A 12,690-nucleotide genomic window follows, 5' to 3' on the forward strand; every position below is an offset into this window, starting at 1 on the left:
GGAATGAGGTGGAGAGGTTAGAGAGATGGGACAATATCAACCTCATGAAGTTCAGCAAGGCCAAATGCAGGGTCCTGCACCTGGCTCAGCACAATGCCAGACACCAATACAAGCTGGGGGGAGAATGGCTGGAGAGCAGCCCTGAGGAGAAGGACTTGGGAGTGGTAGCAGACGAGAAGCTCGACATGAGCCACCAGTGTGTGCTGGAGCCCAGAGAGCAACTGCATCCTGGGCTGCATCAAAAGAAGTGTGGCCAGCAGGGCCAGGGAGGGGATTCTGCCCCTTTGTTCTGGTCAGACCCCACCTGGAACAATGTGTACAGTTCTGGTGCCCTCAGCACAAGAAAGATATAGACCTATTGGAGAGGGTCCAGAGAAGGGCCACCAAGATGATCAAAGGCCTGGAGCAGCTCTGCTATGAAGACAGACTGAGAGAGTTGGGGCCGTTCAGCCTAGAGAAGAGAAGGCTCTGGGAAGACTTTAGAGCACCTTTCAGTACTTGAAAGGGGCTACAGGAAAGCTGGGGAGGGGCTTTTCATCAGAGAAGGTAGTGATAGGACAGGGGGTAATGGTTTTAAACTGAGAGAGGGGAGATTTAGGTTAGATATTAGGAAGTTCTTCACTCTAAGGGTGGTGAGAAACTGTAATGGGTTTCCCAGGGAGATTGTTGATGCCCCATCCCTGGAGGTTTTTAAGGCCAGGTTGGATGAGGTTTTGTGCAACCTGATGTAGTGGTAGGGTTCCCTGCTAATGGCAGGTGGTTGGAGCTTAATGATCTTTAAGGTCCCTTCCAACCTTGATGATTCTGTGATTCTATGAGTGAGAGAAACTGGAAATACCCTGATCAACCATTACAGTAAGAAGAAACTTAACTTAAAACTGTACAGTCTCATTAACTTGACTATTAAAGAATTGCAGATGGGAACCTGAAGGATGAAAACGTGATGGCAGTGAGGAAATATTAAAATAATCTTAATGAGGTACTACGTAGTCATGGTAAAAGTTTCAAACACAAATGAACCTAGAAAACTCACGTTTTTATGAGTGGCAGGTGAGCACTACTGGAATTACAAGTGCATGTAATTTTACTGCACATGCTGTGTATTCCTAATGAGAGACAGTGTGCTCATGCTTTTGAAACATATGAGTAAAGAGGAGAATCTCAAAATATTTGGAGATGTTAAGGTGCTGCCAGGGTATAAATATGTCTCAGGTGGTAGAAGTACCAGTATGGAAAAGGTTGAAGGTTTTTATCTTTGAACACTGTGGTAACTATGTTAGTTTGTCAGTATTTATATTCATGCCTTCAAAGGTATATATATATCAAAGATATATATATATATATCAAATATCTTTGGTTTCAAGAGGAATGTGTTTGGTTTCAAGAGGAATGTGATTTGTTCTGCTTCCTTTTCCTCTAATCCCTTTGTACTAGCTCTTCTACCTATACTCTCAAGCATTGCAATGGGTAAACTTCCAGCTTGTCTCACATCTCTGAGAAATAGAACATCCTTGACAGCTACAAAGTCACATTAGAAAATGATCTTCTGCTTGCTAAGGAGTGTACAGTTTTTGTTCTGTAACAAGGGTTCTTGGAACTTGGTCTCTAAAATTAATTTTAAAGCTGTGTGGCAGAGTATATTGTTAATAAAACCCTCTTGGGGAAAGAGACTTCAGAAAGTAGTATGAAGAAAGGGTGCTTTCTATTTAATGAATGATTATGGATCAAGATAATGTCCCTTAAGAATATAAGGTATAGACAGTTGCTGAAGTCTATAGATTAAGGCTTTAGTTATCTGAAGTTACAGAATTTAAAACAATCTTTCCTATGTTTGGTTGTTAACACTAGTTGTATTAACACTCAACATGCTGAGTTACTGCAGTAAGATATTCAAGGCTTTAGTTTTTTTGTTTAGTTACAGTAAATCCTGTGTTTACACTTAAAAGTAGTAGCACAAGTTTGACAAAACACAGTAATAATATTTATGCAAGTTTTTATTATTCAGTAAGTAACATTGAAGTACTGTTCTGGATGCTGGGAATAAAAAGCTTGAAAGGTAAGTCCCAAGTGCAGTGACAATATTCAGAATAACTGACACACACTATTGGCAATGTGTGTAAATGTGTTTTTTATAGTGGAAAGAAATTCCTATTCAGATTTTAATTAATGCTTAAGTAGTTTATTTTTTTTAAAGCACTTGGTTATTGCGGTTTTGTTTGTCTGAAGATAAAGTTGCCAGTTTGCAAACCCAGTGCAAGTGAATTGAGGTCTGCAAAAAATGTCATCAGATAGATGTCGGATGGGACCATCCTGTAATTTGTTCATGTTCTGAAGCTTTTAACAATGGAGGGTGATACCCTCAAACAGCATTTTGCAGAGTTTCTAAAATTAACTTTCTCTTGTTAAATGTCAGTTCCAACACAAAACTGATTTTGTAGTTATATACCTGTGAATATTATTATATATATTTGTATATGTCTGGTTGCTTATTTTTATGTTTTGGGTGTTTTGTTGTGTTTGTTGTTTCTTTTTTTTTGTCTTGAAGATTCTTGGATATCCCAGTCAGCTTCCTTTCCTAGGAATCAGAAGCAACCAGGTGTGGATTCCTTGTCACCTGTAGCATCACTTCCTAAACAGATTTTCCAGCCTTCTGCCCAGCAGCAACCTTCTAAACAGGTTAAAGTCACATGTGCAAACTGCAAAAAGCCTTTACAAAAGGGACAGACGGCATATCAGCGAAAAGGATCAGCTTATCTTTTTTGTTCTACTAGCTGCCTCTCATCATTCTCACACAAACCCACTCCAAAGAAACTTTGTGTTATGTGCAGAAAGTAAGGGATTTTAAAATTTTGTTTCGTGTTAGCAGCTAAATCTGTACTTGATTTTTATGCATGTATGAGAGTTGCTCTGTTAATGATGTGAAACCTGACTATCCAAGTACTTAAGATGGTGTCACTTTAGTGTTGTTTGAAAATGTTGATTTTGCTGTCCGCTTTTGAATTTGGAGTATGGCAGATTGTTTCTGTGAAAGCCAATACACTAAAAAGTACTGATTTTTTTTAAGACAATGTGTCCACATTATAATAGCTCCTGTGACAAGATACATTCTTCAGATATAAAGCCCTTTATGAAAAAAGTAGACCTTTTGTTGTATAGAAAGTATTCATTTTGATTGATGAAGATAAAAAAAACAAGAATCTTTAAAAGGAGGAGAAACTGATGCTTCAGTGGAGCTGGAAGAAATTTGAGACTCTTCCACTGTTATGAGTGGAAAGGAGAAGTCTTTGACTTTCCCAATAGCTAGGGGCAGCTATGGCATCTTTGGAAGCTTAAGGTACCTAAAGTGGGCAGTACAGAGGGAGTGAGAAACATTCCTAGAAGTGCCTTACTCTAAATTATTGCTTAGATTTGACTTTTAATTTTTCATTATTTTCCAAAACTTAAAATCCCAGAGAGAAGCTGTTTATAATTATGCTATTGTAGTGTTAGCTGTACAAAATACCTGTACTACCCTTTTCTTTCAGTATACTGGTAACAGAGAAACTTGCACTTTTTCAGATTTTTTCAGTACAGTCTCAATCAGTTCTCCCTGCAGGCACACTGATTAAATTATGAATTCTTGCTGAACTAAAGAAGTCTCACAGTAAAGACTGCCTTCATTAATATATGTTTTGGAGAGAGTGGTCTTTGCTCAGTTGCAAATTTGAACTAATTAAAAAACTTTCACTTCACTGTGCAGTGAGGTGGATTAATGGCATGTATTAAGATGTAGGCTACTGCTCTTAGTATATATTTTTCCTTGAGATTCAGTAAAAATAAACTAGAAAATATTGACATACTGTGTGTTCATAGCTTGGCACACTGAAAATTAATAGATTTAAGATACTTTAGCTTTTTAAAAATACATGTAAAAGCTCAGATTCTCTCTGGCCTTGCCTCTACAAAACTAGCTAAAAGCACTCTGTACTCCTTCTGTTGAATTGTATATAGAGCCATAGAATGGTTTGAATTGGAAGGGACCTTAAAGATAATCTAGTTCCAACCCTCCCTTCCATGGTCAGGGACAACTTCCACTATACCAGGTTGTTAAAATTTCCATCCAGCCTGGCTTGTTCCAGTGTCTCACCACCAGTGAAGAATTTTTTACTAGTATTTAATCTAAATCTGCCCTTTTTCAGCACAAACGTTTGCCCTCATCCTGTCACTATTGATCCCTCCCTGGAGGTGTTCAAGGCCAGGCTTGATGAGGCCATATGCAGCCTGATCTAGTGTGAGGTGTCCCTGCTCATAGCAGGGAGGTTGGAACCTCATTATCTTTAAGAACCTTCCAACCAACACCATGCTGTGATTCCACATGCCCTTACACCATGTCCCTCCCCAGCTTTGTTGCAGATTCCCTTCAGGTACTGGAAGGCTGCTGTAAGGTCTCCCTGGAGCCTTCTCTTCTCCAGGCTGAACAACCCATGTTTGTTTTTAGAAGTAGTCTGGGGACTACCATACTCAGCTAGCAGTGTGATGTATAGAGATGAAGATAAGGCTAGTCTTCTTATTTCTGTCTGAAATCTTGAAAACAGATGGCTAAATCTGTGCTCTCTTTCAAACTTGGAGTTACTTATCTGTATACAGATAAGGCTGCATACAAAAGAGGCTGTATACAAAACTGCTCTAAATGAAAAGGCTTTATTTTTGAATTATGAGGAGAATAATTACTTATAGAGTTTGGGTTAATTTAAAGTAGTTTTAGTGTATTTGATTTCTAGAGAACCTCTGTGAAGTTACCTTTGGCAGTTCTTGAGGTAATGTCTTCACTCTTCCACTAGTATGCAGTTGCTTAATGACTTGCTGTGCTCAAAAACAGTTAAACAGAAGGCAGTGTATGCATATTTTACTGTAAGCTAGGTTTTTGTACTCTTCTGACCCTTTTTAACTACATACATGGTGTAGGAATTATTATAAGAAAGAAAGTATAGGGAATATCTGGCATTCTCCGTAGTGTCTGTAATTTTAATTGACTTGTGTTACTCTTTTGGACTTCATACTTCAGTGCTTTGATGCAAATTAATAGTGTTTTTAAGTCGTGTTGGAATTCAGCCAGAAACTGTAAGCTCCTCAGGGCAGGAGCTCTGGCTTTGTTTGGCAGAAGTGATAATGCTCCCCAACACAAATGCTTACTAGCTTGCCAAAGGGCAAGCCAAAATTTTCTGACTTCCCTTTGATGGAAGAAGGCAGCCTTGCAAGTGTTAATATCCAGGAGTGGTACAAGTTTATTTTCAAGGGAGACTGTCTAGGGAAGCATACAGCTTTTTTCCAGTGTTTGCCACTCATCCTAGTTTTAGGGCTCCTAGCTGTGAGTGTCTGGAGTATGTCTTCTCAGACTGGTGATCCATTGTGATGTCAATTGAGATCCAGACATGTCCAATAAATTTTTTAATTTATTCTGCCCCATAGCATTTTCTTGTATGTCAATAATAAGATTTTTTTATTTTTTTGCAAATGGGGGAGGCTAAAGTCATGACAGAAGTATAGCTTTTGACTGAAGTTGCAGAAAGGCCAGTTTAAATTTTCTGTGTTAATTTTTTGTGTAAGACTGAGTTTACCTAATGGTGCATAATGTCACTTAGTTCTAGAGTAATGTAGTGGGGAAAAAATAACCCAAATCCAAATAAAAATAAGTTTTTACACAGGAAAGACATTGTACTTGGTGTACTTAAAGTAGTTGTAAAAATCTTATTAAACTTAAGAGTTTTGACATTTGACTAATGTCAAATGGTATGTCCATAAACCAGTTTAAAATACAAGCATTAAAGGGAAGAATGAATCTTACAAGATTTCGTGTTTGAACATATATGCATGTATACAAAGCACACTAGAGGTGTTTTTTTTTGTTTTTCAGAGATATAACAACAATGAAAGGTACCATTGTTGCTCAAGTTGATTCCAGTGAGTCTTTCCAGGAGTTTTGCAGTACATCTTGTTTATCCTTCTATGAAGATAAACAGAATCCCTCAAAAGGAGCTTTGAATAAATCAAGATGCACTATCTGTGGTAAACTAACTGAGGTCTGGTTGACTGTTTTTTTCTGTTGTCTTTCTCAATTATGACAATGCTAAGAACTTAAATTCTGAAATAAGAGAGCTGAAAGTAAGGAAATTTAAAATCTGATTCAGTATTTTCATACACAGTAATATATTAAGGTACTTAGGCTTAATATTAGTCAAGAGCAACTGAAGGAAGAAAGAATTCAAATAACTTAATTTTTGTTTCAGAAACTTGAAATGCCTTTTTTCTGGTACCTTGTAGCTGCAGTCAATAATTTTAGTAGGCATAGGATCTTGTAATTATAACCCAGATCTCCCACATAGAAGAATTGCTGTTGCAAAAAGAAATAACCAAGCTTTCCTGTATTATTTTGTACTGTATGTTTTGAAGGAACCTGCGTATGTTTTTGGAGATGTGTAGAATATATGTAATTTAAATTTCTCATTATTGTAATCATTTATTGAAGGCGTTACTAGGCCCACCATAGTTCAAGCTACTACTTTACACAGCACATGTGTCAGTCTGACCAGTATTAATATGCCATGTTGTTAGCCTGCAAATTGAATATTTTATAAAATCGCATACATTGACCTTTTGCTCTAATACACAATTATTACATCCTTCCCTGTGATCTTTGCTTCTAGGCTACAAGAACAAATGTGTCCAAGATATTTTCTAGAACTTTGGAAACAACAGAAACACCAGTTTCTGTTTCTGTATTTCATGGTCATTTCAAACATCTCCTCTTAAATAGTGACCTAGTATAATCTGGTTTTAATTATTGTGCTTGAATATGAGACTTTTGGCTTGTCTAATAGTTTCAGGCAACATTGTGCTTGTGTGGTGATAGAATACTTTTTTACTTTTATTTTCTTTAGATTCGTCATGAAGTTAGCTTTAAAAATATGACTCATAAACTGTGCAGTGACCATTGCTTCAATAGATACAGGATGGCAAATGGTTTAATAATGAATTGCTGTGAGCATTGTGGGGAGTATTTGCCCAGTAAAGGAGCCGGAAACAATATTCTTACTATCGATGGTCAGCAGAAAAGATTCTGTTGTCAGAACTGCGTTGGTGAATACAAGCAGGTAATTACTTCTTTACCTATAAATTAAAACTAGATAAATATTAGTACACCTTAAATGTATCCTGTTATTCATTACATAGTTTTACTTCTCATTTGGAGTCTTAAGTATCAAAGACTTGTAAAAATGAAAGGAATGCCAGTGAGGGCAACTAGCTGGAATGGACCTTTTGCTGCTGTTTTTTTTAAGGTATTGGTGTAATAGCAATACCTGTTTGTTGTTAATGAAAGTATAATTGAAATTAAACATTTCTATTTCTTTCTAATGATTTTATCACTTACAAGTATGTTAATAACAAGTTCCACATATACAGGCTTACTGTTCCTGAAGTGATGATCTTTTTTTAGGTATAGTATGCAATCGAAGCATTAAAAAATATGCAGATCATAGAGGTTGGACATTGCTGTGAGAATGCTCTAATTGATGGCACATGACCTGTGTACCTGTACTAAGTCTTAATCTCCTTCACTGTACAGGATAGGATTTAAAAATTTATTGTTACTTTCATCCTTCTGTGTGTTAAATTTTGTTCTTTCATTTTCTTGACTTGGTTTGTTTTTTATTCTTAAAACTGTTAAGAAAGTAATAATTGTTGTGGTTAAAAATAATTCCAAATCAAGAAATGTGATGCTGATGTCTTCTTTCCAGAGCCAGCTTAACTCTGACTCATGGCTAATGCTGGCTGGAAGGTTTAAATGTTAATCACAGTATTTATGATGTAATAGGATAGCTATATTTTGGGGAAGATAAGTAATTTGGGGCTTTTTTTTTTTTTTCTTTGGTTTTTTTGTGTTTTTTTTTCTTAGTACCTTTTGCCCTGAGTTTCTAGGGATAGTATTACAAAATGTGAAAATACTATTTTACTTGCAAGCAAATATCTTTATCTGATTTAGAAATTCATACTTGCTTATGTGAGTGGCCCCAGTGCTGCACGCTGCTTTGGATTCTTTCTTCATCTCTTTCAATTTTTAAGAAAACAATGATCCAAGAGAAAAGGAAATGCAGTGCTGCGTGTTTTAAAGTTCTTTAATTTCTATCACGTATGTTTGTATTTTCTCTTCAGTTCTGATGCTTTTGGTGATGGCTGTTCTTGTGTATATGCAATGTGCAAAGCAGCAGATCTGGAAATGTGCCTAACAGCGTAACTGAAAACGTAACATAAGCGTTATTCTTTTGTCACAGCTAAACCAAAAGGGACAGGATAGGTTTCCGACATACTAAAAACATAGGCATGCCCAGAAGCCTTGGAAAGACTTGAAGAAACGTTGAATACTGTCTCTCGAAGAAACAAAAAGGCATGAGATTAACTTTGAACTTGAGACATTCCCACACAACCAGTTTAACATGCACTGCACATGGAATTATGAAATGAACGTGGAATTTTGAGAGGTCTAATGATAAATCTGTACTTAACTCATTACAGACTGTACTCTGTTCAGATACTGTTGTATTTTGTGTTTAGGTATGTATTTGAGAATGAGAAGGGTATGGGTAGCAAGTTGTATGTTGTGGTTTGATTTAGGGAGGAGGAGCAGTTTGCAGTATTGGGAGTCTTCAGCAGTAGTGTCAGGAATTGTGCATTATTGTGAGGATCCTTAAGAGAACCTTTCAAATTGAGACACATTGTTTGGTGCATTCAGGTCTGACAGCACACTTTATTCAAGCAAGTTCTTAATACTTTTGTGGAAACATTTGGTGTATAATACTGGGGAAATGTAATAGGCTGTGAGAAGCTTAATTTGAGTGCTTGTGTGCATCTGGTTTGGAGTGGTGATTAAGTGAAATTCTTAACTGGTAGGTTTCAAATGTTCCTAGAGTTTGGGGATTTGGGGGTATTTTTGATGTTAAGAAAAACTCCAACTACAAAATTAGAAGGTATTTTAGTGTATGTTGTAGGTGTCAAAAGCTGCTCAGGACACAATTATTTAGTTGTCTAGCAGGGTTTATTGAGGTTTGAACTTCTATTTGCATAGTTTTTGAACTGAATGTTTTCAAGTAATTCTGTTTTTAAAAAGGGAAATTCCCTGACAGTTCATTGGGCCACAGTTGGTAAATTACAGGTTGCTTTGCTCAGTTTTAACTGTTTACTTAGAAATTTCTTAGAATTTGTTTTTAAAGGAGAACCGGTGAAGGAGAGAATATGGGAGAGTTACTGTTAAATACTGAAATAAACTTAATGGAATCAATAATACAGGAAGTTGATGTATCATTTCATTACATCATTGTGTTGTACAACTGATTATTCTGTGTCACATAACAGTTTTAGCAAATGTTTTCTTATAAACAGTTGTAAAATACATAGGTCTTACTGGAATGAGCTTTGTATTAATCAGTTTATATTGTAAATGTCATGCACCTATCAATATGCTATACATTTGTAGTAGCAATAAATGAAAACTGATTCTTATTCCTTGTACCTATCTATATACTTAATCCCTATTTTTTTAATAAATATTACACTGATTTGAACAATTTTTCAATAACTTATAATGGACATTTTTTTCTTGCTGGAATGGAAAAATTAAAATTGTGGGTAATAAAAATTACTGTGTCTCTTGGAATGGCCACATTCTGAGTGCTGTTAATCTATCAGCAGCAAAGGGTTGCTTTCCTTTACTTTAAACTGTTGGTGGGAGTAAGAAACAGTATTATTCCTGGGCTGGGGAGTAGGTTTTTCTGATGTGCCCAAGTCTCACCTTTTAAGGTGATGGATGCACTTAGTTTTCTGTATCTCAGTTTCAGAACCTGCTTTAAATCCAAGACACAAATAATCTTGAATGTTGCACCCTGTGGTTTGCTTTTCTGAGAGGCAATGGCTGTTTTTCTTACCTAAACCAAGTAATTATGGAACATAGGTATCTTTCACATTGGGAAAAAAAAAAAACCCTCTGAAAAATAAATAGATTTATATATTAATTTTTTTTTTTCAATTAAGATTTAAATAGACATAGCCTAAGTAATGCTCACTGTGATTATATGCAAGTGCATGTTAATATCCTGATGGCATAACAGCCATTAATGCAGACAGCTAAATGTACGTCAAGCTTTTTTAAAAAAGAGAAAACAATTATAAAATCCCTCTTTCGAAAATGAAATCACTGAGGATTTAGATAAAATGTCAAAACAAACCCCTTATTGGAAGTGCTTACTTTTTGATAACCAGTATAAGACTTACTTCCAACTAGACCATAAATCCATTACTGGTTGCACTGAGGTTCAAGCTCTTTGCATGTAGAAGGACAAGAGGGACTTAAAAATTACGCTAAACAAAGTGAATAAAATAGAAAACAATACTAGAAGAGAATGAGATCGTATCTGATGAGGAGGTGCCTAAATTGTCTATGTAATGCAAAAGCTGAAATATTTTATTTCTTAAAGTAGGCATTTCATATAATTAAAATGAGAACCATTAAAAGTTACTTCAGTAATTAATTTAAAAATTAGCATCTATGCAACAATTGAAACAGACCCCAAATATGCGGGCCACAAAGACATAGTAACCACCAGTACATACATATTTTGTTTCAGTGTTTCTGATACTATTGCCAATTTTTTGTCTCAAGAGTTAGTCAATTTCCTTTTCAAGGTAGTAGCAATGCTATTCCAGTCCTGGTTCCCTGCATTTGGTTACAGGCTTGACAACCTTGTTCTAAGGAGCAGGTGAATTCTGTTATGTGGCTTTTGCAGCCAACCATACCTTTTAATTTTCTGTTCAACTAAGATGAATCTGTGATCTGTGTCTACTTCTAAAAATACAGTCTTTACCTGCTTTGCTTACTGGCCCGATCCATCCACAGTGCTCTTGGTTCTACTATGAAAGTATACAGTGCTTAACTAGTTAAAAAAGTTCTTTTACTTTTTTTTTGTGTGTGTGTGTGTCCTTAACTAAATTCTTCTTGTTAACATATGACCTGAGTTTCACTTGCTTTGGGTGCTTCATGCGCTGTCAAAAAAGGGAGGAAGTGATGATCTTCACCTGCTGTCAAATGAGGGAGGAATGAGCTGTAGGTGTTTCTTCATAGGCTTCTTAGTAGCTGTGGAATGAAGTGAGTACCAGTCCAAGCCAAATGAGTATTATCCTAGTTAAAGAGGGTGGATCCATTGTCTTTCATCTAATGAACATTTTCTTTCAGTACTGAATATAAGTGCATTTGATTGACTTCTTTGATTGGATAAACGTGCTTCGAGACTAACTAGACTGTTCCATCCCGTCCATCCACTCAACAGCAATTCAGTCAAGTTCAATCTAGGCTGCCGTGCTTCCTTGTTTTGAATTCTTCTCCTTGCCAAACAAATGCTTTTTTGAAACTCTGCTTTTTTGAAACTAGTTCCATCTGATTTATCGGTGTAGGGATTTAGAAGCATTCACTTCATACGATAATGTGCATGTCAGTTCTGCAACTCAGGATTCAGTGCTTATGTAGAGTTTGTATTTAGTCTCACAAAATGTATTGTTATCTGCTGGTTTAAATCCCTACGATTGCTAGTCTAGAATATCTGGTCACATATTACTTAAGTGGAAGCATCCAGGGTTTTTGACTTTGTCTTGTCCTGTGCAGTATCTGTTCTTTTTCTGTGCCTCTTTGCTATTAAGACAGATCTGTCCTTTAAAAATTATTTTCATAGTACAATTAACTACAAAAATCTTCTGCTTCCTGCCTTCCTTACTGCTTTGTAAGCTCTTGCTTCCAAGTGTCTGTTTTGAGAGTAAATACGGTTGACAAAACCAGTAATTGTGAGAGTTGAACAGGCCCTTTAAGCTGAAATACTAAAAATTATGACTTTTCAATATATATAAAAAAAAAATCTGGTCACTTTTGAAGAGAAATTCTGTGGTTTCAGCCAGTTCAAACTATGGTTTAGTAGTGGAATCTCTTCCCCATATGGTAAACCACTTCTGTCTCACTTTACTTAATACCAAACTAAGTATTACGTAGTCTCTCACAACACTGACATTTGATGCTGTGTACACTTCTACAATTGTAGATAACTAGATGCTTTTTACCCCATCTACCATGATTAAATGACAGAAATCTTTTATCAACCAAGAAATAATCCCCCTTTCTTCCTGCTTAGTGGTACGGGGGTTTTGGTTTTTTTGAGGCCTCTTGGTATTTATGCCTCCAGTTTCTTGTATCTCTGATGCAAATAATGTCCTTCTAGAAACTATCCCATTCTTGCACCTTCTACCTTTTCTGTGTTCCTGTTTCTGGAATCATTTATTTTGTCCTTTCTGCTCCAGATATCTGTCTTCAGCTGTAGAATTTGCTGCTCTTCAATAAAAACACTATAATCGGCTTCCTTAGGCACCTGAATATCATTCATAGTAAGTGTTCAGAATGTTATTTTGTCGATATTTTAGAAGATAAAGTGCTGTATGTTCATCAGGGCTGTTAACACAGCTTTGTAGTTCAAACGAAAAGGAGTTACAGCAGTCAAAATTGTGAGGTGTGATCTGTGTGGAAGCATAGGAAAGTCTTAAAAAGAGGAAAAAAGGAGCTGATATGACTAAGTATTGGAGAGAAGACTGTAGCTGGAGTAATTGGACATGACTGAGGGAAAG

The 12,690-nt window shown here is 36.2% G+C and overlaps 1 protein-coding gene across 1 annotated transcript in view; it reads left to right on the plus strand.

Annotated features, from left to right (window-relative positions):
- Positions 1-12,690, plus strand: part of ZMYM2 (zinc finger, MYM-type 2) — a 70,652-nt gene that overhangs the window by 4,271 nt on the left and 53,691 nt on the right. The window contains exons 2-4 of the mRNA XM_009999400.1: positions 2,546-2,831; positions 5,894-6,059; positions 6,918-7,130. Coding sequence (XP_009997702.1) covers positions 2,546-2,831; positions 5,894-6,059; positions 6,918-7,130 — 665 coding nt within the window. The remainder of the gene's footprint in view (positions 1-2,545; positions 2,832-5,893; positions 6,060-6,917; positions 7,131-12,690) is intronic.

The sequence above is a fragment of the Chaetura pelagica genome, unplaced genomic scaffold (genome assembly GCF_000747805.2).
Source record: "Chaetura pelagica isolate M959 unplaced genomic scaffold, ChaPel_1.0 scaffold85, whole genome shotgun sequence".
NCBI lineage: Eukaryota > Metazoa > Chordata > Aves > Apodiformes > Apodidae > Chaetura > Chaetura pelagica.